This window comes from Geotrypetes seraphini, chromosome 13, assembly GCF_902459505.1.
Source record: "Geotrypetes seraphini chromosome 13, aGeoSer1.1, whole genome shotgun sequence".
Lineage (NCBI taxonomy): Eukaryota > Metazoa > Chordata > Amphibia > Gymnophiona > Dermophiidae > Geotrypetes > Geotrypetes seraphini.
Window position 1 is genome coordinate 64,813,511 of NC_047096.1, and position 24,662 is coordinate 64,838,172.

The 24,662-nt window shown below is 43.2% G+C and overlaps 3 protein-coding genes across 7 annotated transcripts in view; 2 read left to right on the forward strand and 1 right to left on the reverse strand.

The window, feature by feature from the left end:
• The window catches only part of ORMDL3 (ORMDL sphingolipid biosynthesis regulator 3), a 39,250-nt gene extending 29,473 nt beyond the window's left edge, over window positions 1-9,777 (forward strand). For both annotated transcript variants that reach the window (XM_033918493.1, XM_033918494.1), the window contains exon 4: window positions 7,944-9,777. In XM_033918493.1, the coding sequence (XP_033774384.1) occupies window positions 7,944-8,079 (136 nt within the window). In that variant the 3' untranslated portion in view covers window positions 8,080-9,777. The remainder of the gene's footprint in view (window positions 1-7,943) is intronic.
• The window catches only part of LRRC3C (leucine rich repeat containing 3C), a 214,515-nt gene that overhangs the window by 77,564 nt on the left and 112,289 nt on the right, over window positions 1-24,662 (reverse strand). The gene's annotated exons all lie outside the window — the stretch shown is intronic.
• LOC117347480 (gasdermin-A3-like) overlaps window positions 17,262-24,662 on the forward strand; it is a 35,064-nt gene continuing 27,663 nt past the window's right edge. The window contains exons 1-2 of one of the 3 annotated variants that reach the window (XM_033918486.1): window positions 17,262-17,987; window positions 20,480-20,719. In XM_033918486.1, coding sequence (XP_033774377.1) covers window positions 20,491-20,719 — 229 coding nt within the window. In that variant the 5' untranslated portion in view covers window positions 17,262-17,987; window positions 20,480-20,490. The remainder of the gene's footprint in view (window positions 17,988-20,479; window positions 20,720-24,662) is intronic. The other 2 variants (XM_033918485.1, XM_033918483.1) reach the window with 2 other exon arrangements.

Genomic DNA, 24,662 nt, shown 5'->3' on the forward strand with positions numbered 1-24,662 from the left:
CCCCATACCATTCCAGTACTGAGACCCTCGTAAACAGCATTTCCAGTGCACCTCATTCCTACACTACATCAATTCATGCCATTCCAGCACTGAGATCTTCACACATAGCTCTGCCAGTACACCTCACTCCTGCCCTGCAGCACTACCCACTAGTGCTGCCCGATTCACGATTCGAATCGGTTCATCGATTCTCTTCAGGTGAAATGATTCGAATCGATTTAAAACAAAACAAAAAAATCAGCCTCCCGATTCGGTAACTGACCCTCCTCCCTCGCCCCCTAAAGCAGGAGCGGCAGCGCTGACTCTTGCTGGCTAGCCACTGCCGCACCTGCTGTAGAGGGCAAGGGGGGAGAAGTACAGGCCTTCAGGGGGGACAGACCTTCAGGGGAGCGGGGGCCCTGGTGTAGAAGTACAGGAAGGGAGGGAAGGGGGGTTCAAAGAGACATGCATATGCCAGACATTGGGGGGAAGAAATAATATGTCTAAAAACAGAGGAAAGGAAGAGTGATGGTGGACAATGGGATTTAGGGAGGGAAGGAACAGAAAGGGAGAGAAGTTGGACACAAGGGATGGTGTGGAGGGGGGGATAGAGATACTGGATAGGAGGTGGAAAAGATAGGGAGAGATGGTGGACCCTGGGGTGGTGGGGAAGGAGGGAGAGATGCTGGATGAAAGGGTAGTTGAGAAAAGGTGGATCTGTGGATAGAGACGAAAAAAGGAAAGATGTCAGACCTCCGGGGGAGGGAAGGGAAACGGAAGGGGAGGACAGAGATAGAAGATGGATGGTTAGCACAGAGAAAGAAGAAAGGAGACCCTGGCAAACAAGTTATCAGAAGACAACCAGAGCCTGGGACCAACAAAATTAAAAAAAATAATTTTATTTTCTGTTTTGTGATTATAATATGTCAGATTTGAATGTGTATCCTGCCAGAGCTGGTGTTAGACCGTAAACGTGAGCTAGGATTTAACAGAGAGAGGAAAACTCTTTTTTGTTTATTTTGTTTACACCACAGCGCCAGTGTGGTTAGAAGGCAAAGGGGGTGAAGAGGCTATAAAAGGGGTGAAGAAGCTATAAAATAAACCCACCAGGATGTTTGAAAAAAAAAAAAACAAACACCCAGTTGGATAGGAAAATTGAATCGAAAAATCGATTCAATAGGCTGAATCAAATCAAAAAATTTTTTTTCCTGAATCGGCTAGCACTACTCCCCAACATTCCAGTATTGAGACCTTCACACACATTTCTGTCAGTGCATCTTATTCCTGTCTTTCTTATGTACCAGATGTGCCTCTCATATAAGCAGAGGCTATAACTTTATTATATCAAGTATATAGCACTTAAATCTTTGTACATGTTCCACATTCTGCTGTCAAAAAAATACAATTCAAAATGCATTAACATAGAGGTTTGTTTCACTGATTTACACAACATATCCTGCACTTTCAATGAAAGAACAATTATAGAAACATTGAAATAGTAATTAAGAATAAGAAACCAAAAAGGTGCTGACTTTGCACAGTGGGATGATGCCTTTTTTTGCCCATCTTTCTTTACAGAATAGTTCAAGATCTTTCAGGTTTAGAGATCTTTTGTGGATTACAAAAGATGGATTTTCCCTTGGATTTAGGTCTGGAATTTGACTGGGTCACTTTCTTCTTGCTGAGCCACTCCTGCTTTGTGCTTAGAATTGTTGTCCTGTTAAAAGGTGAATTTTATCTCAAGTCTCCAGATGCATGACAATCTGGAACCGAATTTCCCCCAGGATCTGCACCTGTGTTTCTCAACCTTTTTAAGCCAAGTAACCCCTAAGCCTAACAAATACCAACCGAGTACCCCCACCCAAACTCCGCCCCTGACTCCACCCCCATAATAATAGTACTAATTGTAATGCAATGTCTTCCATCCATTTTTCATATACACACAATATAATCCTATTAATACATAATGGTAACTACAAAATTATAAAAACACAAAGCACACTGTAAGCAGAGAAAATGTTAATCATTTATATTGGGATTTTTCAAAGATGTCAAGGCAGATGACTTTAAAATATGCAATGTCACCTCAGTAACAACTATAGAAAAATAGACAAATATGGTGCAAAAAGACAGCAGATATAATTCTCAAAACTGATACATTTTGATCACTAAATTGAAAATAAAATCATTTTTCCTACCTTTGTTGACTGGTGATTTCATGAGTCTCTGGTTGCACTTCCTTCTGATTGGCCTGGAACCTTCTCTCTGACGTCAGAATTGACATTGGGGAAAAGCTTGTGGGCTGGCGGCGTGCAATCACTGCATGTGCCTGGCCCTTCCTTGCCCGGAATTGCAGCGGCGGTGGGGGATGATTAGCTGTAACGTGGCAGGGGGTGGGGGTGGTGGTAGATGTAGCATATTGTGTGGCAGGGAGAGATCCTGGGCGGCGGCGGCGGCCAGCCCGCGTACCCCAGCTACAGGTTGAGAAACACTGCTTTACACCATCCATCTTTCCCTTAATTTTCCCAAGCCTCACTGTTACTGCAAAGCATCCCACCACTATGTAGGGTAGAGAGTTGCGCAAGGACAGACATCAAACCCGTCCCCGCTGGAATCCAATCAGTCCCCGCAAGTAATCTCTTCCATCCCCGCCCATCCCCATATACTTTAGAAGTAGTTATTTCATGTAATTATGCTACTGAATTAGAGGCTCAAATAAACAAAGACACTTTATTAATTTGGAAATATTAAATGGGAAGAATACATACTTTTTAAAGCTTTGGAACTCCTGAGTGCACTGTCTTTCAGCTGCTTTGATGAAACAAACTATACTTTTTATTGGATAGAGATCACACAAATAAATGCTGACACTATAATCTAGAGGTGGGAACTCTAGATCACCTTTTATTTCAATGCCATTTAATATTAATTTTTTGGAAATCCATATAGAGCAAGATAAATCTTATTCTTGAAGTTCCCATTCCATTAACATACAGAATAATTATGTTTGGAACTTCTACAATGAATAAGAACCCTCTTAAAAAACATAAGGACAAACTCATTTTGATAATGACAGGTGTGGCTCTACAAATGATAACTAGAAATTGGAAGCAATGCGATAGGTTAAATTTTCCATTCTGGTGGGAAACGCTATGTACGTACTATAGATATGAAAAAATTCTTGCAGAACATAAGGGCGCTACCCGGAAATTTAAAGAACTCAGGGGTCCATTAGATGATTTTGTAACACAAGTTCAAAGTAACTGAAGTTGTCATAAATTAATCTATTGTACCAGATCTGTTATTACAAGTTATACTTCCAGTAAAGGGAGGGAGGGTGGACGGGAGGGATTATAAGATAGAAGGTTTATTCTAATCAATATTTGTTATATATATGTGCTTCTATGAGATTAGTTTATTGTGTTTGGTTGCACTTTCTATATGTATGTTTTTCAAATCAATAAAAATAGAATTTAAAAAAAAAAAGGATTTCTGCCAGATCCTCTAATGTAAATATAAAATATAAATACTCCAGCTGATGAGGACTCTCAAGCAGCAGCAGCATCCCTAAGCCACAGATGCAGGCACCTCAGTGGCTCAAGGATGCTGCCAGCAACTGCTATGCTTGGTAGAAGGGAGTTCCAGCCACCTCTGGAGGAGGTCCTCAGCTGGCAATGCTTGGGATCCCCACCAGCTACAGCAAATACTTAAACACTGGAGAAATAAAACCAGAAAAGCATTTCCTTTCCTCTTGAACCCAATACAAAGACATCTGCTATATACATTGCCCAAAGCTAATGCATTTTAGTCAATAAATTCTCTTTTTATACCTTTGTTGTCTGATTGAACACCCTCAGCTGTATAACATCAAATTGAACATCTAGAATTTAGTAGCGTGATTTAAATAATATAACTAAAGGAGTGCAAAATGAAAGCCCTTGGTTTCAAGATAGTTTCAAGAATCGAGAGCAGGTCTTTCTTTCTAGTCTAGTTTATATATTTTAGGTACTTATTTTGTACCTGGGGCGATGGAATGTTAAGTGACTTGCCCAGAGTCACAAGGACAGGCTGGGGTTTGAATCTGCAACCTAAGAGTGCTGAGGCGGCAGCAGCTCTAACCACTGGGCTACCACCTCCACTTCAAACAGGCAGTGTTTTCCCCCCTCTGAGCCAGAAACCTCTGTGGTTCTTTGAAAATAATCTTAGGCCTTGTAGTGACCTTCCTCAGTAGTTTCTCCTTAATCTAAACTGTTTCCACTTTAAAATGCTGAACAGGACAGTGCCCTACAGGATTTTCAAACACATTGAAATGTTCTTATAACCTTCCCCAATCTGTGCCTTTGAATAACTTTATCCCAGTAGCTCCCTATTTGGAATGTTTAGACTTTTGCTTCAAATTTACTTCATGCAACAGAAACAGTTTGATTCTTTATCCAGGAGTAATCAGATCAGCTCAACTAGGAGCTAATTAGGATTTGCCACGGAAAAGTGTATGAAGATTCATACAGTCAAGATTACTTGGCTTCTTCTGAAATACCTTTTGAATATTTCTATAATTGTTCTTTCACACTGAAAATGTAGGGGATAATCATCCTGTGGCAGACGGCGTTTTGTTAATTGCTGGCTGCTGACGGTTGAATTGTACCTTATCTGGTTACTGAGTGCGCTTATTGCATTACAGCCCAACATATAGGGTATCTTATGCCAATAACACACACAGAAATAGGTATTTTCATAAAAATATTATTTATTAAATTTATATCAAATTAAACTTTGAGATTAAAATGCCAATTAATTATGCGGTCCTTTTAGTAAGGCGCGCTAATCGACTTAGCGTGTGATAACAATTAGCATGCACTAAATGCTAATGCGTCCATAGAATATAATGGGCGGAATAGCATTTAGCATGCGCTAATTGTTAGCATGCGCTAAATTGATTAGCGCGCCTTAGTAAAAGGGGGGGGGGGTATATGCATTACATGCATTTCCATAAACATAATATTTTTGTGTGGGGGAGACTTATCACACGTGAGACAAAATTGTCTGCATGTGGAGAAAAATTCTCCACTGAATCAGGGCAATGTTGTTGCTTATATACTAGTACAATGACTGGTGCCACATCACTTCAGTCTTCCAATGCTCACCTACACATTCTCTTAAAAGGCAGGACTATTTTAGACAAAGAAATTCCTTAGGTTCTGAACAGAATAAAGTTTTACAAAATATAAAACTTTAATATATATTTCTGTTACAACAATTTCTAAAACATTCTAAATATGTATTTAGGATTACATAAAATAATATCATAAGAACATAAGAAGTTGCCTCCGCTGAGGCAGACCAGAGGTCCATCTCGCCCAGCGGTCCGCTCGCGCGGTGGCCCATTGCCTGAGCAATGGTCCCTGACTAGCTCTATAGCCTATCTCTACTCCTATTCTTGTAACTTATCTCTACTCCTATCCCTACAACCCATATCTACACCTATCTATACCCCTCAATCCCTTTGTCCTCTAGGAACCTATCCAAACCTTCTTTGAAGCCCTGTACAGTGCTCCTGTCTACCACAGCCTCTGGAAGCACATTCCATGTATCCACCACCCTCTGGGTGAAAAAGAACTTCCTAGCGTTTGTTCTAAACCTGTCCCCTTTCAGTTTCTCCGAGTGCCCCCTTGTACTTGTGGTTCCCCTTAGTTTGAAAAATCTGTCCCTGTATACTTTCTCTATGCCTTTCAGGATCTTGAAGGTTTCTATCATGTCTCCCCTAAGTCTCCGCTTCTCCAGGGAGAAAAGTCCTAACTGTTTCAATCTGTCAGTATATGAGAGATTTTCCATACCCTTTATCAGCTTTGTTGCTCTTCTCTGGACTCCCTCAAGTACTGCCATGTCCTTCTTGAGGTACAGCGACCAGTACTGGACACAGTATTCCAGATGCGGCCGCACCATTGCACGATACAGTGGCAAGATGACTTCCTTCAACCTGGTCGTGATACCCTTTTTAATGATACCCAACATTTTGATAATATATATATTCTTAAAAGAACTTCTTAGCTTAGTATAATAAAGCTGACAATTTACCAAAGGCCAGGAAATATGCATTATTGTAGATAGACAATAGTTTTACCTTTAGACAAAGATATGCAAACTATTTTGCCTTTACCATTCTGCCTATTGTTTACTAAAGAAGTATAAAACATATTCTAAACAGAAATACTATTAAAGAAAGAAAGAAGGTTGGTTGTAGGTGTAAACTAGAAATCAAAGTTCTCTGCATCATGGAAAAACTGACAGTTGGTCACAATCGCAAAATTAAATAATTTCTTCCTCAATACCTTTGCTTTAAGATCACAAGTTTTTTCTCTACTAAAACCAGTTTGTGAACAGAAAATATTCTTAAATTAGGAAACCTTATATTTTAAATTTAGGGCTCCTTTTATCAAGCCGCGCTAGCGGGGTTGGCGCGTCGGATATTTCATCACGCGCTAACCCCCGCGGCCGGCTAAAAAATTAATGCCTGCTCAATGCAGGCGTTAGTGGCTAGTGCGGCAGCCACGGTATTACGCGCGTTAAACCCCTACTGCAGCTTGATAAAAGGACCCCTTAGTTTTTAAGTCATTTTACCTAACCTAGGCAGGGTCAAATAGTTCACCTATCTCCCATCCTGGGCTTCCCATCTAGTCAAAAACTGAAAATCTCCATAGCAACCTTCCCTGGACTTTCTAAAGGTTAGCTAAAGTCAAACTCCACATGTTTTCATTTGGATTTTCTTAAGTCATCCTCATAAAATATACGTTTTTAGTTAAATATCACACATACGGTCATACAGTTGGTCATCTTTCATTCTTTGGGATCCCAAATTTCACTCATACATTCATGTTTCCCATATTCAATAATTATTAAAGCACTTATAGGATATTTAATATACAGACTTCTTCCCGCTCAGGAATGTGAAATCATATATCTTCCTTATAAGACCAAAAGCCAGAGGCTCCTGTTACCAATCTCCTGAGTTTACTAGTTTAAACAAAAAACACAGAAAAAAGCCAGGCTTCATGTGGGAAAGTATCCTTTAGCTAAAGCCTGAAAACCAAAAGAGAGGGCAGGAACTCAGGATTTTCACCTCATTTTCTATAAACGTCAGTGCACTTAATCTTTCCCTAAGTCCTGCTAAACCAGCAAGTTACATATTATATATATTTATTATTTTCTTCTTCCCTCTTTCTATAAAATTTCCTGGCCTTCTGCTATTTGTGTTGTCCCCGTTAGGCAGCTCCACATCAGTACTAGCAGCTATCTAACAGTGGTAACATAGATAGATACCCAGTGAAACTAAGACAGCCTTTTTTGCTGTCCTAAACTAACCAGGACACGTCCATTGAATATTGAGCGTCCCCAGGTAGTCCCGGACCCCTCCCTGTCACTAACTGAATAGTGCTGCATTGGTCTGCCCAGATTTCAGCAGGAATTATCTAACTGTGCTGGCTGAAAATCCAAGTATGACCCAGTCAGTACCACTTAACCAAGTAGGTTAAGAACTTTTAAATATGTTCTTATATACTGCTTTCAAAACTGGAAGCTATTGAAGCTGCTATAGTAGGTATCTCCTATCCCTGGAGGGCTTTTAATCTAAATCTGTACCTGAGGCAACATAGGGTTGAGAGACTTGCCTAAGATCCCAAGAAGCAGGAGTGGGATTTGAACTGGGCTTCCTGGTTCTAACCGGTACACCTAGCTGCTCTAACCATTAAGTTACTTCTCTGCTCTGCCCAATATCACATTGGGCCCATAGAGAATATTGTGTAGACCAGTGAAACACATTTTTTTTACTGTAATGCATTTTGAATTGTGTTTTTTAGACAGCAGAATATATTGAAAATATATAAGGCTATGAAGACATTTACAAGGCTTTGTATGTAGCTGCTCTAGATTTAAGAATCATGCTCTCTCTCTTTCTTTCTCTCCTTCAGATATTTCCTGACCAGTTTCTACACAAAGTATGACTGCATCCACTTTATCATCAACACGGTTTCCCTCATGAGTGTGCTTATCCCCAAACTGCCACAGCTGCACGGAGTACGCATCTTTGGCATCAACAAATATTAAGAGCGGGTGTCGCCCCCTTCCCCCCATCCCAAGTGTGGGAAGGCCTATGACGAGCAGACCATCTGTTTTCTGATGGGAGATTTGAATGCTTACCTCAGTGCTGCCTCATTGCCTGTGCGTAGAATACGTGGTACCCTAGTGCAGACGAGGGTGTAGTCTGCACAGGGTCAAAATAGAGCAGGTTTAGATATCTTAGCTTGTTTCAGACATAGGGAGCTGTCTGTAGGATGCCAGGCTTCAAGCAGGAAAAGGAGGAGAGGGCGGGACAAGGACCACGTAAGCACTTCAACTTTTGGAGTCCTAAAGAGTTTCTCAGGGGCTAGAAAGGAATATTTTGCTAGGTTCTCCTGGCAGTTTGATGTTGGTCACTTTAATTCAGAAATTTTTCAGGAGGGAGGAGGTTGTGCTTCTGGCCAGCAATGATCAGGTCCCCGGCACGTCTCTTTTCACTTTTTTGCACTTTACCCAGGGGTTTGCAGATGAACAGTGGTAAAAACTCTTTCAGATCCCTGCCTCGTGACTACCATTGGCCTAGAATGATAAAATCAAGAAAGCGGGTCGAATCAAGAGGAAATTGACAGAAAAGAAAAAAAGATAACTAGAGCAGAGTGAGCAGAGGTTTTTCTTAACCTATACAAGTGTCTAACTCTTCCTGCCTACAGCTGGCTGGATTTCTGAGACTTACTATGGTAAGGGGTCTGCCACTTTTTCTTTTCATCTCTGCCTTTGTATAATTACTGGTGATGACTTTGATTTCTTCTTCTGATGCCTTTTAATACATTTTTGATGTTGATTTTCTCATAGCAGGGGAGCGCATTAGCAATCTTGTTTGTTTTTCAAAGTATCTGGGAGAAATAAGCTGCATGCGGGGGGGGGGGGGGAGGGGGGGGCTGAATCAGGGCTGTACAAGTGAGAGCAGGATTGTATGTGGTTGGGCAGCCATAGGAGGCTCCATCCTATGAAGTGTCAGTACCGGTATAAGACCTTGGAATACTGAATATTGAATTAGTTAAAATGTACTACTTACTACATAAGAGTCTCAACAAGCACCTTAGGTGTAAAGATGAGGGAAAGTGCATCAAGGAGTGACTTTTTTGCACAGGAAAAGCTCTGCCTATGGCTTGCCTTGCTGTAGAACAGTGGAGCAATGCAGGAATGCAGCACACCTGTTCCCTGCTTTACAAACTGCATTCTTTGAGTTTCAGCAATATACTGTACTTTCAAATAGGGTTAAAAAAATTGTTTTGTAATAGAAGTGCAATCGGTACAAACCTGTTGCCCTAAAGGGCCTTCTATCTTTTTACGTTTTAGAGGTCCTGTCTTGTTAAGGTTGTGATCCTTGTTTAATGCTCTCCTTCCCTAATCAAGTTATCAGTTGTACTTTGAAATATGTATAGAGCGCTCCCAGTCTGGCTTGCTGATGACATGCATTCTGAGCAGGAACAAACGAACCAAAACTGCAGATATGTACAACGATGTAAGCGAATTTTATTGTGACAAGCAAACTATATATTAAAACCTTTTTACCAAACGGGGGACCCAAATCGCGATTTTTACTATTTGCAGAGACTCTCGGCGTGACACATCATCTGTTTGGTTTTATATTATCTTTTTCAATATTTGTTGTGACATATGTTTTTTCCTTTATCTACCATGGACCCCTGATGAAGGTTGTCCGAAACACGGACCGTGTTGGGTCCCCCGTTTGGTAAAAAGGTTTTAATATATAGTTTGCTTGTCACAATAAAATTCGCCTACATCGTTGTACATATCTGCAGTTTTGGTTCGTTTGTTCCTGGCTGGTTTTTTTTTTACTGCAGACAAGGTTGGACCTCCCTTCTTTTGGTTCTGTTGCTCTATGCATTCTGAGCAGCCAGGGAAGCAGGAGGAACCCTCCCAAGCTGTGTTCTCATAGTATGCTGCAGAGAGGAATTAGTGGGAGTAGTTCTTTCTTTCCAGTCTAGGGCTCTACTCCTGGTGCCTGTCCCTGGGCTGTCAACCATCTCGGGGAACAGACAGTCTATGGAAAGTCCTGCCTTCATCATTAAAATGTCCCAAACTAGGGGAATGCAATTTGCTGAAATCTTGAAAATGATGCAGTATCCCGTTATGAGCAGTCTTGGGCTTGTTACAGACTTGATGTGGTGTTTATTCTCTTTGAATTTGGGAGAGTTATGACAACAGAACTGTTCTCTTCTTTGCCTTTTGGGAGCTGCTAAGCAAATTGGGCACCGAAGCTAGTTACAAAACTTTGCACACCAGAGATGGTTGCATGTGTAAGAACATAAGAACATAAGCAGTGCCTCTGCCGGGTCAGACCACAGGTCCATCCTGCCCAGCAGTCCGCTCCCGCGGCGGCCCAAACAGGTCAAGACCTGTCTGAATCATCAGAAGGGGCTCCCTTGCCACCTTGGTTTCCCATTTAAGTCCTGCCTTCCTATCGAAGTCCTAGCCCTCCGGTCTTGCACATGCATGACCTGGTTGGTTAGTACTCATTTCCTGGGTAACTTCCTATACTTGTGTTACATCCCAGCTCCTCCCTCAGTATCCCACGATCCCTTTATCCCTCAGGAATCCATCCAATCCCTTTTTGAATCCTTGTACCGTACTCTGCCTGATCACTTCTTCCGGTAGCACATTCCACGTGTCCACGACCCTTTGTGTGAAAAAAAACTTCCTTGCATTTGTTTTGAACCTGTCTAGCTGTGATATATCACATTGTAAAATGCCTGAGGGTCCTGGTGGATACCGTGTGACTGCATTGCACCAGAAAGCTAGCGAGAGAAAGAATAGTCAAGAGAACTGAGCCAGGACAGAATATCCAGGTAATCAGAGGTTAACAGCTGCAAAATGCCAGACATTAGAAATAACTGACAGATTCTGCCCAGTACAGGAATTATTTTTCTGTTCATTGCCAGCACTTGAATGTCCACAGCCATGGGAAAATTTAGGGGGAAGGGTGAGGAGGCCATCACTGGGAATCCTTACAGTCTGACCTCCTGAAGCCTAACAGATGTGAAGGGTTAACAGAGAGGAGGAGCCCATTCTTGCAGCATTTCAGCCAATGTCTCCAAATGGGTTTGATTTACACACATGCCATGACAGGACAAATCTCACTGGTAAACCAGAATATGTGGGCTATGATCTCAGTCTCTCAGATTCACTTTGTACATTGTGCCAAAGAAAGCTTTGTCCAGAGCTTTGTATAGTGTAATATGGATTCCTGCTATTACATAGCTGTATCCTGCAGAGAATTGGAAATTGGAGGGAGGGGGTGGGGGGTGTCCCAGAGAGAATGAGGAGGGTTGTGGTGGGCCCCAGACTTTAGTCAGGGTTCAATTTCAACTTTGTTTGAAACATGAGATGTACCTACTTGTCAGGGAGCTTTCAAGCACCAGGACCTTAGGTCTAGTTCATTTTTCTTCACTGAAAATCAAATGATGTTACTCTTAACCCGCACTCTGTTTTTGCTTTGTTGTTATTATTTTGGTTATTATTTGATTGGTTGAACCATACCATGAGATATTCATTAGAACAGTGCTTCTCCTATCCAGTCAGGATTTTAGGACTACCATAGTGAATTTGCATGAGAGAGATTTGCATGCAATAGGTATCCAGTATATGCAGATTTATGTTGTGTATATTCGTCGTGTTAATCCTGAAAATCTACCTGCCTAGGTGTGTCTCCAGAAGAGAGTTGAGAAGCACTGCATTATTTTAGAAGGTTGCTATTATGAACCAAGGTAGTAGGGGACTAGTTGAGCAAGGCAGCAGGAGCAGGTATTTTGCAGTTGAAACTGGCCTGAAGATGTCTCGGTATTTGAAATCCAGAGGCAAAAGTTTAGGAAAAACAAATGTCAACAAGTGGGAAGAATGGCCACCTATATCAGAGGTCTATGAGAAATTCAGTTCCTAGGAAATCTCTAACTGCAATCTGCATAGTCAACATCAGGTGGCGCTATTATTCTTCAGCTTTTCTTTTGCCTGAACGCTGTCGTGCCAGGCAAAGTGAGGGGAAGAGCTTTGCTTTCCAAATGCTGAAAAGTGAAGATGCCTTTTTTGTAACCCAATATATAGCCCCCCCTGCCCTCTGTGATCTGATTGCTGCTTCACCTGCACTTGGCATCAGCCTTACTTACATAGTAAGTGATGGCAGATAAAAACCTGAACGGTCCATCCAGTCTGTCCACTAGTTACTTTTAAGTCACCATAGAGGGTATCAGTAGATGCCCTAGTTCAGAGCTTCCAAACCACATGTTAGGACCCCAAATGGGCTCTCCAAAAGTACATAATTATTCTGCACCTCTGGGTGGGGGGGGGTCACACAATTTTATTTGGCTGCAATCATGGGGCCAAAGGCACAAAAAGATTGGTTTGTGTTGGGCAGTGGTTAACTTGTGAAGGGCAGGTTAATATTAGTAGGTATACTTTTTAAATGTTGTTTTTCCTGGTGATGCCAAGTGATTTTTCTTAACGTTTTTATTTCTAGTATGTAATGTTTTTACACATCTAAGATTCCACCCTCCAACTAATGCATAAATCTTCCATACAGGGTCTTTAGGTCATCACAGACTGCTATGATCTTGAGCTTCTTTTCTCCTTTGGGAGAAAATCTCTTTCTCAATACACTTCCCTCTCAGTATTCGCTTTGAGTGGGGATTAATACAGAAAAACCGCAAATAACTTGTTCATTGTGAATATGGTGAAACCGCGAATATCATGGTGGGAGACCTGGCCTGTTCCTGAAGGAGAGGCAAAACACGGTGAAGAAAGTGCTGGGAATCATTGATTTTCTCTGTAAACACTTGGAATCAGAGATTTCTCTATGCAAGCTGACGTAATTGGGGGGGGGGGGGGGGGGAGGAGCCAGCAAGCTAAAAACCATGAATAATCGAAATAATCGATTTCTGAAACTACGAATACAGAGGGAGAAGTGTAAATGCAGAGGGACCCGCTGCCAATACTTCGTGCAGAGGTTCTCCCCAGCTACACACTGCAGTTGGTGAAAGACACACTTTAATAATATTCATAATATAATAATAATAATTTAAGAAGGGGTTCCATAAAGCACCTCTCTGAATAAATCCTGTTAGTGGAGCTATTGATGCCCAAATTGGGATAAAAGGTTGTAATTGAAGGGCTTTACAAATGGTGACCCACTTTTGCTAAGCTGCAGTAGAACGTTTAAGCGCTCTGGCCGTGGTAGAAACCTCTATTGTAGCTTAGCAAAGAGGGGGGGAGGTGTGCAACATGCAATATCATTTATTTCTTTGCAGCGTGATATTATTTTGGTAGACAATAGAATTATTGTTTAGCTAATAAATATAATAGTTCTATGTTTAAATGACCCTGTGTGCACACAACAGCTTTTAGGGAGCTGAAGTCAGTTTGTTAGGTTCTATTCTTGCTTTGTAAATGGGAGTTATTTTTCCCTCCTGCGTAGCATTTGTCTTTTTGTGTATGTATATATGAAATTAAAAAGGTTTTTCCTCTAGTGATATGAAAAAGTGTGACTTGTATTTTTATTGTGCCTTTGTACAGTATTGAAAGAGAAATTAATAAAAGATGGATATTAATGTAACCCCGTCCTTTGCTTGTTTACTTTTTTCATGGGATTTCTGGAAGGGAAAGAGACATAAACGTGTTTATCCAAGGACAAGCAGGCAAGATATTCTCACGTGTGGGTGATATCAATCTGCAGAATCACAGCACAGACCTTTAAAAGTGCGCTGCCACTTTGTATCATCAGTACACCCTTGCTAGCCTTGCGTCAGCTCCCCCTACATCTTCCCACGTCTCGTGGGACCTTGTTTCTTTCATTCTGCTGGTGGTGGTGGCTGCAATCCTTCACATCCACAGAGTTCAGGTCACACCCTTCCTGGACGACTGGCTGTCACACCTCACCAAGCAATGCAAGCAACAGTTCATCTGTTGGAGTTTCTAGGGTTTGAGATCAACTACCAGAAATCTTATCTGGAATCCACTCAAGTCCTGGAATTAATTGAAGCCCCTGTAGATTAAAAGCGCGCCAGACTTTGGCACGCCAAAAATCCCGCGCATGTTGTATGCATGCCACTGCTCCCACCGCTTTTAAGCTGTGCTGTTAGCGCTGTGAGGGGGAGTGGGGGGGGGGTGAAGTCCTCCGCTCCCATTGGGGGAGTGTGGGGGGATCCCCCCACTACACTGAAAAACTCCCGATCACCGATAACTGAAAGGAAAGCGGAAGTTTTCAGTATACTTGGGGGATTTCCTCCCCAGCGGGAGCGTGAGAACTTGCACATATACTGGAGGGGTTCACACACACACACAGCGCTACTGGTAAGGCTTTAAAGCTGCGGGAGCGGCAGCACACATATGTCATGCGTGCAATTGTCAGGGCACCTTTGTCAGAGTGCTTTTGTCCTGCGCTCAATTGTTAAGGAACCGCTTAGACACAACCCCAACTCGGGCATTCCTACCCCAACAGAGACTCAATATCCTGATCTGGCTCTGCCAGGAGACCTTTTCTCGCCACTGCATCACAGCACATCAGAGGCTGCAGATTCTTGGCCACATGGCCTCCACAATCTATATGGGACCGTTTGCCTTCCTGCATCTCAGGGAGCTTTCCACGCAATGGTCTTCAACGACAGGGCAGCTCAACAACAGCTCAGAGTGACCTCAGCCCTCCGGACATCACTTCACTGGTGGTTGTCACCTGTCAACCTCTTCAGGGGCCTCTTGTTCTAACTGCCACCACACCAGAAGATCTTGACGACCGATGCCTCCACACTCAGCTGGGGAGCCCACCTCGATAATCTCCACACCCAAGGTATATGGAGCCATTCCAAGAGGACCCTCCACATCAACCTCCTCAAGCTGCTAATGATCTGCAAGTCTCTTTACGCTTTCCAGGACCACCTTCTCAATCAGGTTGTACCCGTTTGTACAGATAACCAAGTAGCTATCTGCTATGTGAACAACACCAGATCCTGCCGGCTCTGCCAGGAAGTGATCCAAAGCTGGTCTGGGACAATCCCCCCACCACATTTTTCTTAAGGCAGCTTACATAGCGGGAATGCAGAATCTCCTTCCGACCGATTTAGCAGACTGCTGCAACTGCACAAATGATCACTGAACCCCACCACTGTGCACCAGTTGTTTTTGAAGTGGAGAATCCCAGAAGTGGATCTCTTTGCTTCCCCCTCCAATCACAAACTCCTGCTCTTTGCTCCAGACTCTACACACCTAATCATCTGGAGTCTGATGCCTTTCTCCTCAATTGGAGCTAACACTTCCTGTATGCCTAAGGTGACCATACGTCCCGTTTTGAACGGGACAGTCCCGTTTTCGGATCCCCTGTCCCACTGTCCCCACACACAGCTTCGGGACACCAAAATGTCCCGTTTTCAGGGACAGCGTCCCGAAGCGGTGCGCGGGAACAACAGGACAGGCGATCGCTTCCTGTCCCTCCCCTGCCACACCAAAAAAAAAAAGCCTCCCTCCAGGCCCGATTTAAACTTCCCCCGATCCACCGCTGCTGCTCCTCTGTTTACCTCCCTGCCACTACTTGCACTCGGAAGCCTTCTTCCCGACGTCACCTAAGGTGGTTTCATCTTTTCATAATAATCAACCAATCATTCTTCCTACATTTTTTTGCAAATGATGAGGCAACTCCTCATGAATCGGACTGTGGTAAAGTTCTTCAAGCTTACCTTTACAGAACATTGTCGCAAAGTCATCCTTCCCAACTGTTCTTATCGTATAGTCCTTCAACTTTGGGTAAATCAATTTCCAAGACTCTGTCCAATTGGTTTGCAGATTGCAGATCATATTGTTATAGGAATCAGCCATTACATCCTAGGGCAACTGCTCATAAACTTAGAGCAAAATCTGTCACTGTTGCCTATTTAAGAAATGTACCATTACAAGATATATGTAGAGCGGCGACTTGGAGTGATTAATGCACATTTGTTATGCATTACTGTTTAGACCAACCATTCAATCAGGACTATGTGTCTGTTGTGATTACAAAAGATCAAATTTAACGTATTATGTACAATATGTTTATTTATTTATTTACTGTTTTGAAATAAATGGCTGTTATTGAATTCAGCTAGCCTCCTCCTCCATTGTATTTGGTTTCAATCCAACCCTCAGCTTGGGAATCTCCACATGTGGATGTTATCCTGCTTGTTCATGGAGAAAGCAAATGTTGCACACCTGTAACAGCTGTTCTCCTGTGGACAGCAGGATACAACAGCCACACAATGCAATGTAATGTAATGTAATTTATTGCTTATATACCGCTACATCCGTTAGGTTCTAAGCGGTTTACAGAAAATATACATTAAGATTAGAAATAGGAAAGGTACTTGAAAAATTCCCTTACTGTCCCGAAGGCTCACAATCTAACTAAAGTACCTGGAGGGTAATAGAGAAGTGAAAAGTAGAGTTAGAGGAAAAAATAAAAATAAAATAAACATTTTAACAAGACAGCATTGATCTAAATACTTTGGAAGGTAGAAGAGAGGAGAGAAAGGAATAGAAGCAGAAGGGGGAGCCGTTGAACAGTAGAATTCTGCAGCATCCACTATCTCCTCCTCTCCCTATTGGCTAAGGCTCTTAACATTTGCATATCTTCTTCCCATTGGCTAAGGCTCTTTGCCTGCATTGTGATGTCATAGAGCTTTATGGTTATAGAAACCTAGAAACATGATGGCAGATGAAGGCCAAATGGTCCATGTAATGTAATGTAATGTAATGTAATTTATTTCTTATATACCGCTACATCCGTTAGGTTCTAAGCGGTTTACAGAAAATATACATTAAGATTAGAAATAAGAAAGGTACTTGAAAAATTCCCTCCCTCCCATCCTTACCCTTGTTGAATTTATTAGTATTTATTTCAGTTTAAGCTATAGTATTTAACTGAAGATGCAGTGAGTGTTCTGTTGCTAATAACTGCCTGTGGGTAGGGAACTAGTGCATGAGCTCAGAACTTTAAAGTTCATTCTGAGCTCTTTGACAAGGGTCGCTAGGCAACGTCAGCTGTGACGTCACCCACATGTGTGGCTGTTGTATCCTGCTGTCCAAGGAGAATATCTGTTACAGGTGTGCAACATTTGCTTTCTCCAGCCTGCTGCTTGGGCTGGCTTTCCCTCTGACATCACTTCCTGGCTCCATGACCCTGAAGTGATTTCTGCAGGAGCCAGGCTAGAGCAGTTGCTTGCACTGGCAAAGATTTTAAAGAGGTACAGGGATGGGGAAGGGAGGGTGCAAGTGTGGCATGGGAGGGCGAGCGAAGAGGTGCCCCCCCCCAAGATGGTTCCCTCCCCCCCTTACTATGCCACTGACTGAACATAGTCTTTTTATGCACATTACAAAGAGAAAATGCCCTTCATCGATGCCAACATTTCAAACAGATTCCTCCCTGGTCACAAGTGAAAGAGTTTATTTTGCTCAGTATCGGGAGTGCTGGTTTCTACGCCTTATTATATAATTGCAGCAAAAGAACAGACACCATTCCATTTAATAGAAAAGCGGCTTGGGGGAAGGAAAACCTTCCACCCAGTGTGCCTAGTCGGTTTACGGCTGAGCTGTGACATCTGGACACATTTTCCCCAACGTCCTGGAAGCGAAGCTGCAAGATTTTGGAAGGACTGCAAGCAAACCCAGAACCTGTCACAAAGAGAAAGAGCTGCCACCACCTTGTTGAAATGGGGTTATAAACGAGGAAAGTCAAGCGGCACAAGAACAGTTTTGCTCTGGGATCCTCCTTACTGCAGTTGCTGAGTTTGAACAGCAGGTGGCAGCGAAGAGCTCTCCTTCACTGGGGCGAGGCAAGAGAAAGTGAAAGTCTGCAAGTGGACGTGCAAAGCAAATCAGACCCGCAGGGCTTTCTGCTCTCCTGGCTTTCTATAGATCGGGTAATAAAACACTTTTCCGTTACCTCCTCTTCTGTGCTCAGCCGAGTTTGCCGCTGTGCTGTTTGCCAGGAAACTCCTCTGAGCTGGGATGTTCCGGCATTGCACAATCTGGGAGCTTTTGTAGCTAGGCTTGCTTTGCTTCTTTGAAGTACTGTAGTTTGAGGGTTTGAATGTCGGGGTCAAGAGGTTGGCTGTGGTGACTACTGCACTTTAGGGGATGGGAGTGACATAGTAAATAGGTTTAAGGAATCGTGGAACTTCAGAAGTGACACTCATAGGACCAGGTTAGATAGTGAGTGGACTTCCACCATTTCTTTTCATTAGTTCTGTTTGTGGTGTTATATCCACTTATTTTTTTGCTTTCAAAGTGCAGTAAAGTGCATTAAAAAATATTGCAGTTTCCACAGTAGTATATAAATACTTAAAACTTTATATCAGTAACTTAGCTTTTAGTCACATCAGGGAGGGAAGATGATACAGCCTAGCGCCCTCTGAAATCACTTCTGGGTTACGGAGCCAGGAAGTGATGTCGGAGGGAAAGCCAGCGCAAGCAGCAGGCTGGAGAAGCTGCTCGCGCTGGCGGAGATGTAAAGACTCTACCCACTATTTTAAGTTCTTGTAAACCGTGTCGAGCTCCATTCTCAAGGAGATGATGCGGTATATAAACTTAAGGTTTAGATTAGATTAGATTAGATTCATTCCTCTTTCTTTGAACTCCTCTAACCCCAATTCCGCCAGATCCACCCAAAAACCGAAACTTTCCTTTCCCTCTCTAAAAGGCGTTTCCCTTGTAGGAAAACTAGGTTCTTCCCTCCCCTTCAGAATCACTCAGCTCCGGAACAACCTTACCTCCCCTCTTAGGAATCTGAGCTCCCTCCAACTCTTCCGTAAACATCTGAAAACCTAGTTATTCTCAAAAATGTAACTCCTCCTCCCTGGTTAATCAAGTCCTAAATTTTCTCTTCATTTTTCCTCTTCCCTATATTGGAGTTCCTTTCTACCCTAACTCTTGTTAACCATGTCGAGCTTTACGAATGTAGAGATGATGTGGTATACAAACCTAAGGTTTAGATTAGATTAGATTAGATTACTGGGGTGGGAAGGCCAAACATGATCGTGTCGACGGTATCATCTTCCCTCCCCGACGCGACTAAAAGCGCAGTTATTGATATAAAGTTTTAAGTATTTATATACTACTGTGGAAACTGTGCAATATTTTTTAATGCACTTTGAAAAGCAAAAAATAAGTGAAAAAGACCACCACAAATGGAACTAATGAAAGGAAATGGTGGAAGTCCACTCACTACCTACCTAAGTTCCAAGATTCCATAAACCTATTTACTATTCATTAGAATTTTACTGTATAAGCTGAAGTAAATACTATTTGGGTCTTTTAGCTTATCTTGGAAATATTTTGAAATAACTGTGCCTTTAAAGCTCTGCCTAAATTTAGGGGTTCATAGACAACCCCGCGAAAGACATAGGCGCGCGCCGACAACTGAGCGCAAGACGGAGGTGCGCGCCGAAGAAAATTACAGTTTTTAGGGGATCCGACGGGGGGTTTTGTTGGGGAGCCCCCCCAGTTTACTTAGTAGAGATCGCGCCGGCGTTGTGGAGGGTTTGGGGGGTTGTAACCCTCCACATTTTACTGTAATCTTAACTTTTTCCCTAAAAACAGGGAAAAAGTGAAGTTTTCAGAAAAATGTGGGGGGTTACAACACCCCACAACGCCCCCACAACGCGGCGCGATCTCTACTAAGTAAAGTGTGGGGGGGTTCCCCCCCACGCCCCCCCGTCGGAGCCGTGAAAACTGTAATTTCTGCGGTGCGCGCCTCCGCACTGCACTCAATTGTCTGCGCGCGCCTTTGTCCCGGCGCGCTTTTGACCTGACACCAAATTTAGGTGCCATTTCTAGAATTTCCCCCTAAGGGCCGGATTCTCTTTAGGGCGCCAATGTCGGCGGCCACCTAAAAAAGTGGCCACCGATCACATGTAAGTCATGTGATGATGCCCTCTAGAGAATCGCGCCTCTGCGAAAGATAGGCACCGGAAATGTAGGCCACTTCCAGCATTAGCCACGCCCATAGTGGCGTTAAGTGGCTTAAAGTGCCTACATAGGTGTGATTCCAGCATGTATTATGTAGACAGCTTTAACCTTGTTTTTTTTGCCACTTTAAATGGTTTTTGTTAATTAACTTAGGCCCTAATTGACTTGCCCAAGATCACAGGAGGCTGCAGTGGGATTTGAACCCTGGTTTCTCTGCCTTTCAGCTTGCTGTTCTATTAGGCTATTCTTCCAGCATGATGCAGCAAGAAAATGATTCAGATGCACTTGTAAAAAGCACTCTGTCATCTGTGTTATAAAGCGTGGACATCTCTTCACCAGGGTTCTTTGCTCTACCTCTTTTTTTCTGTGCTGGTTAAGAAATTCCTTTTCCAGCTCAGGCTCTTACATTAACTTCAGTCTCACATTTTCCTCACTTCATCCCAAGGTGCTAAGAGAATGGGCTCCGCATTTAGTACAATGGCCAAATCGGTCATCAGCGAATTGAATCCAAATGGAGACCTGATTCCTGTTTCTAGCGTGACTCATTCTGATCGGTTGAAACCCCTCTGCCTGCTGTGGAGGAGAAGGTTGACTTTGCCTCTTGCATGGAGAAAACACAAGTACCGGAATACTGGCTTTAAATTGACTGATGTGATGGAGGCTGAAAATCCTGGGGATGAGATCGGTAATGTAGCACCTTTTCTACCTCCCTGATCTTAAGTGAGCTTTGGGTGAGGGGGTACGATTAGAGCTGTTGATAATGGAGTAGATGCACTTGTGTTTACTTATTTTCTAGGCTGGTACTAAGAAATCAGGATCAAGTCACCTTCTGGTAGATTTTGTCTGTTTGTGAGTTATGGGGCATAAAGCATTTGGGGACAGAGTTAAATATCTCAATATATGTACTGTGGAAGAAAGATGGAACATATGGTAGAGATATTTAAATCAAAAAATTCAGAAGTTATATATATTACTCGCCAGAGGTGGGCTAAACACTCCCGATAAGCATTTCACATAAAAGGGTGAAGAAAAACCCTCAAAATTCAAATTAACAGCAGTCCACAATCAAAACTTGATAAACATTCAATACTGCTTCATTTCTTATCATAGGCAAAAAACTCCACCACCACTGAAATGAATTTATCAAAGGGTGAAAAAACCCATCACTGTGCACAGGAAAAGAAAAAAACAAAACAGTTTACTTAGCTTTGGAAACATGGTCGAGAACACTCCATAGATGAAAACGCCTGGCCAGAGAAAATATTGGTGGTGCTTTCACAAACCATGTCCTCTTTTAAATTCCAACAAGTCCTTGTTTCGCCTCACACGAGGCTGCGTCAGGGAATATAATGCAGCTCAAAACTCTGTTCTCATTCCGTGCACTTCGGCACTAGAATGGCCGTTGCTTAACCGTCGGAGATATTTAAATGCCCAAATGCACAGGAGGAGAGTTTCTTTAAAATGAAAGGAATCTCTGGAATGAGGGAGCAAAGGATGGAGGTGAAAGGGGACAGACTCAGAAGAACCTAAGGCAGTGTATTGCAAACTGTGTGCCTCGAGATTTCAGGTGTGCCGCGGTACACTGAGGAAGAAGAGAGATGCCGGCGCCAGCTGACTGTCTACAGGATGTGCCTCTCGCAAAGAGAAGCATGTCCTGTAAACCATTTCCCGACGCCGGCATCTCTTCTCATTACTGGCCCTTCTCTCCAGCGCAGGTCCTTCTCTTGGCGCAAGGCCCGTGTGAAGGGCCTTTGCGCATGCGCTGACGTTGGCGCACTGACATCACGCATGGGCGTGATGTCATCAAGCCGACGACAGTGCACATCCGGGTGTCTCGAGCTGGGGACACTAGGTTTAGTGTGCTCTGGCTCGAAAAAATTTGCAAGAGACTAACCTAAGGAAATACTTCTTCATGGCAAGGGTGAATCTATGTGATGGCCTCCCGGTGGAGGTGGTGATGAAAAGTATATTTGAGTTCAGGAAAGCTTGGCTTAAATATGGAGGATGTTGGAGGGAGAGTAGATGGCATGGATTGGCAGATGTAATAGGCACATCGTTGCCTGAAAGCAAAAGTATTATATGCTTGGTACAAAACAGACAATGAGTAGTAAAGTTAATATACTTATTATAAATCACCTACTGTATATTTTATTTATTCAATTTTCTATACCGTTCTCCCAGGAGAGCTCAGAATGGTTTACATGACTATATTCAGGTACTCAAGCATTTTTTCCTTTCTGTCCTGGTGGGCTCACAATCTATCTAATGTACCTGGGGCAATGGAGGGATTAAGTGACTTGCCCAGGGTCACAAGGAGCAGCGTGGGTTTGAACCCACAACCCCAGGGTCCTGAGGCTGTAGCTTTAACCACTACGCCTTTATTTATTTATTACCGTTATATCCTGCATCATCTAATTAATCCAAGTGGGTTGGAGTACAACATCCATAAATTAAAATCCACTGCAAAACACATTATAATGAAAACAATAAAAACATCAAATTAACATTCAAGATCAATCATTAAAAAGTTTATCAAAAAAGATGCCTTATAAAATTCTCTCAGGCTACTGATAAAATTTATCAGCATCACTCAAAAGCCTGGCAAAATAAACCTTTAATGTTTCCTGAAAGAGAGTAAGGAAGGCAGCTGCCGTCATCCTAAAGGAAGATTGTACCACGTAGTTAAACATATGTGAAACGAGGGATCATCCAGTAGGCATTTCCCTTGAGACCTCAATGCTCTGGATGGACAATCATGTGAAACGAGGGGTCATCCAGTAGGCATTTCCCTTGAGACCTCAATGCTCTGGATGGACAATCATGTGAAACGAGGGGTCATCCAGTAGGCATTTCCCTTGAGACCTCAATGCTCTGGATGGACAATCATGTGAAACGAGGGGTCATCCAGTAGGCATTTCCCTTGAGACCTCAATGCTCTGGATGGACAATCATGTGAAATGAGGGGCTATCCAATAGGCATTTCCCTTGAGACCTCAATGCTCTGGATGGACAATCATGTGAAACGAGAGGTCATCCATTAGGCATTTCCCTTGAGACCTCAATGCTCTGGATGGACAATCATGTGAAACGAGAGGTCATCCAGTAGGCATTTCCCTTGAGACCTCAATGCTCTGGATGGACAATCATGTGAAACGAGGGGTCATCCAGTAGGCATTTCCCTTGAGACCTCAATGCTCTGGATGGACAATCATGTGAAACGAGGGGTCATCCATTAGGCATTTCCCTTGAGACCTCAATGCTCTGGATGGACAATCATGTGAAACGAGGGGTCATCCAGTAGGCATTTCCCTTGAGACCTCAATGCTCTGGATGGACAATCATGTGAAACGAGGGGTCATCCAGTAGGCATTTCCCTTGAGACCTCAATGCTCTGGATGGACAATCATGTGAAACGAGGGGTCATCCATTAGGCATTTCCCTTGAGACCTCAATGCTCTGGATGGACAATCATGTGAAATGAGGGGTCATCCATTAGGCATTTCCCTTGAGACCTCAATGCTCTGGATGGACAATCATGTGAAACGAGGGGTCATCCAGTAGGCATTTCCCTTGAGACCTCAATGCTCTGGATGGACAATCATGTGAAACGAGGGGTCATCCAGTAGGCATTTCCCTTGAGACCTCAATGCTCTGGATGGACAATCATGTGAAACGAGGGGTCATCCATTAGGCATTTCCCTTGAGACCTCAATGCTCTGGATGGACAATCATGTGAAACGAGGGGTCATCCAGTAGGCATTTCCCTTGAGACCTCAATGCTCTGGATGGACAATCGTGAAACGAGGGGGTCATCCAGTAGGCATTTCCCTTGAGACCTCAATGCTCTGGATGGACAATCATGTGAAACGAGGGGTCATCCAGTAGGCATTTCCCTTGAGACCTCAATGCTCTGGATGGACAATCATGTGAAACGAGGGGTCATCCAGTAGGCATTTCCCTTGAGACCTCAATGCTCTGGATGGACAATCGTGAAACGAGGGGGTCATCCAGTAGGCATTTCCCTTGAGACCTCAATGCTCTGGATGGACAATCATGTGAAACGAGGGGTCATCCAGTAGGCATTTCCCTTGAGACCTCAATGCTCTGGATGGACAATCATGTGAAACGAGGAGTCATCCAGTAGGCATTTCCCTTGAGACCTCAATGCTCTGGATGGACAATCATGTGAAACGAGGGGTCATCCAGTAGGCATTTCCCTTGAGACCTCAATGCTCTGGATGGACAATCATGTGAAACGAGGAGTCATCCAGTAGGCATTTCCCTTGAGACCTCAATGCTCTGGATGGACAATCATGTGAAACGAGGGGTCATCCATTAGGCATTTCCCTTGAGACCTCAATGCTCTGGATGGACAATCATGTGAAACGAGGAGTCATCCAGTAGGCATTTCCCTTGAGACCTCAATGCTCTGGATGGACAATCATGTGAAACGAGGAGTCATCCAGTAGGCATTTCCCTTGAGACCTCAATGCTCTGGATGGACAATCATGTGAAACGAGGAGTCATCCAGTAGGCATTTCCCTTGAGACCTCAATGCTCTGGATGGACAATCATGTGAAACGAGGGGTCATCCATTAGGCATTTCCCTTGAGACCTCAATGCTCTGG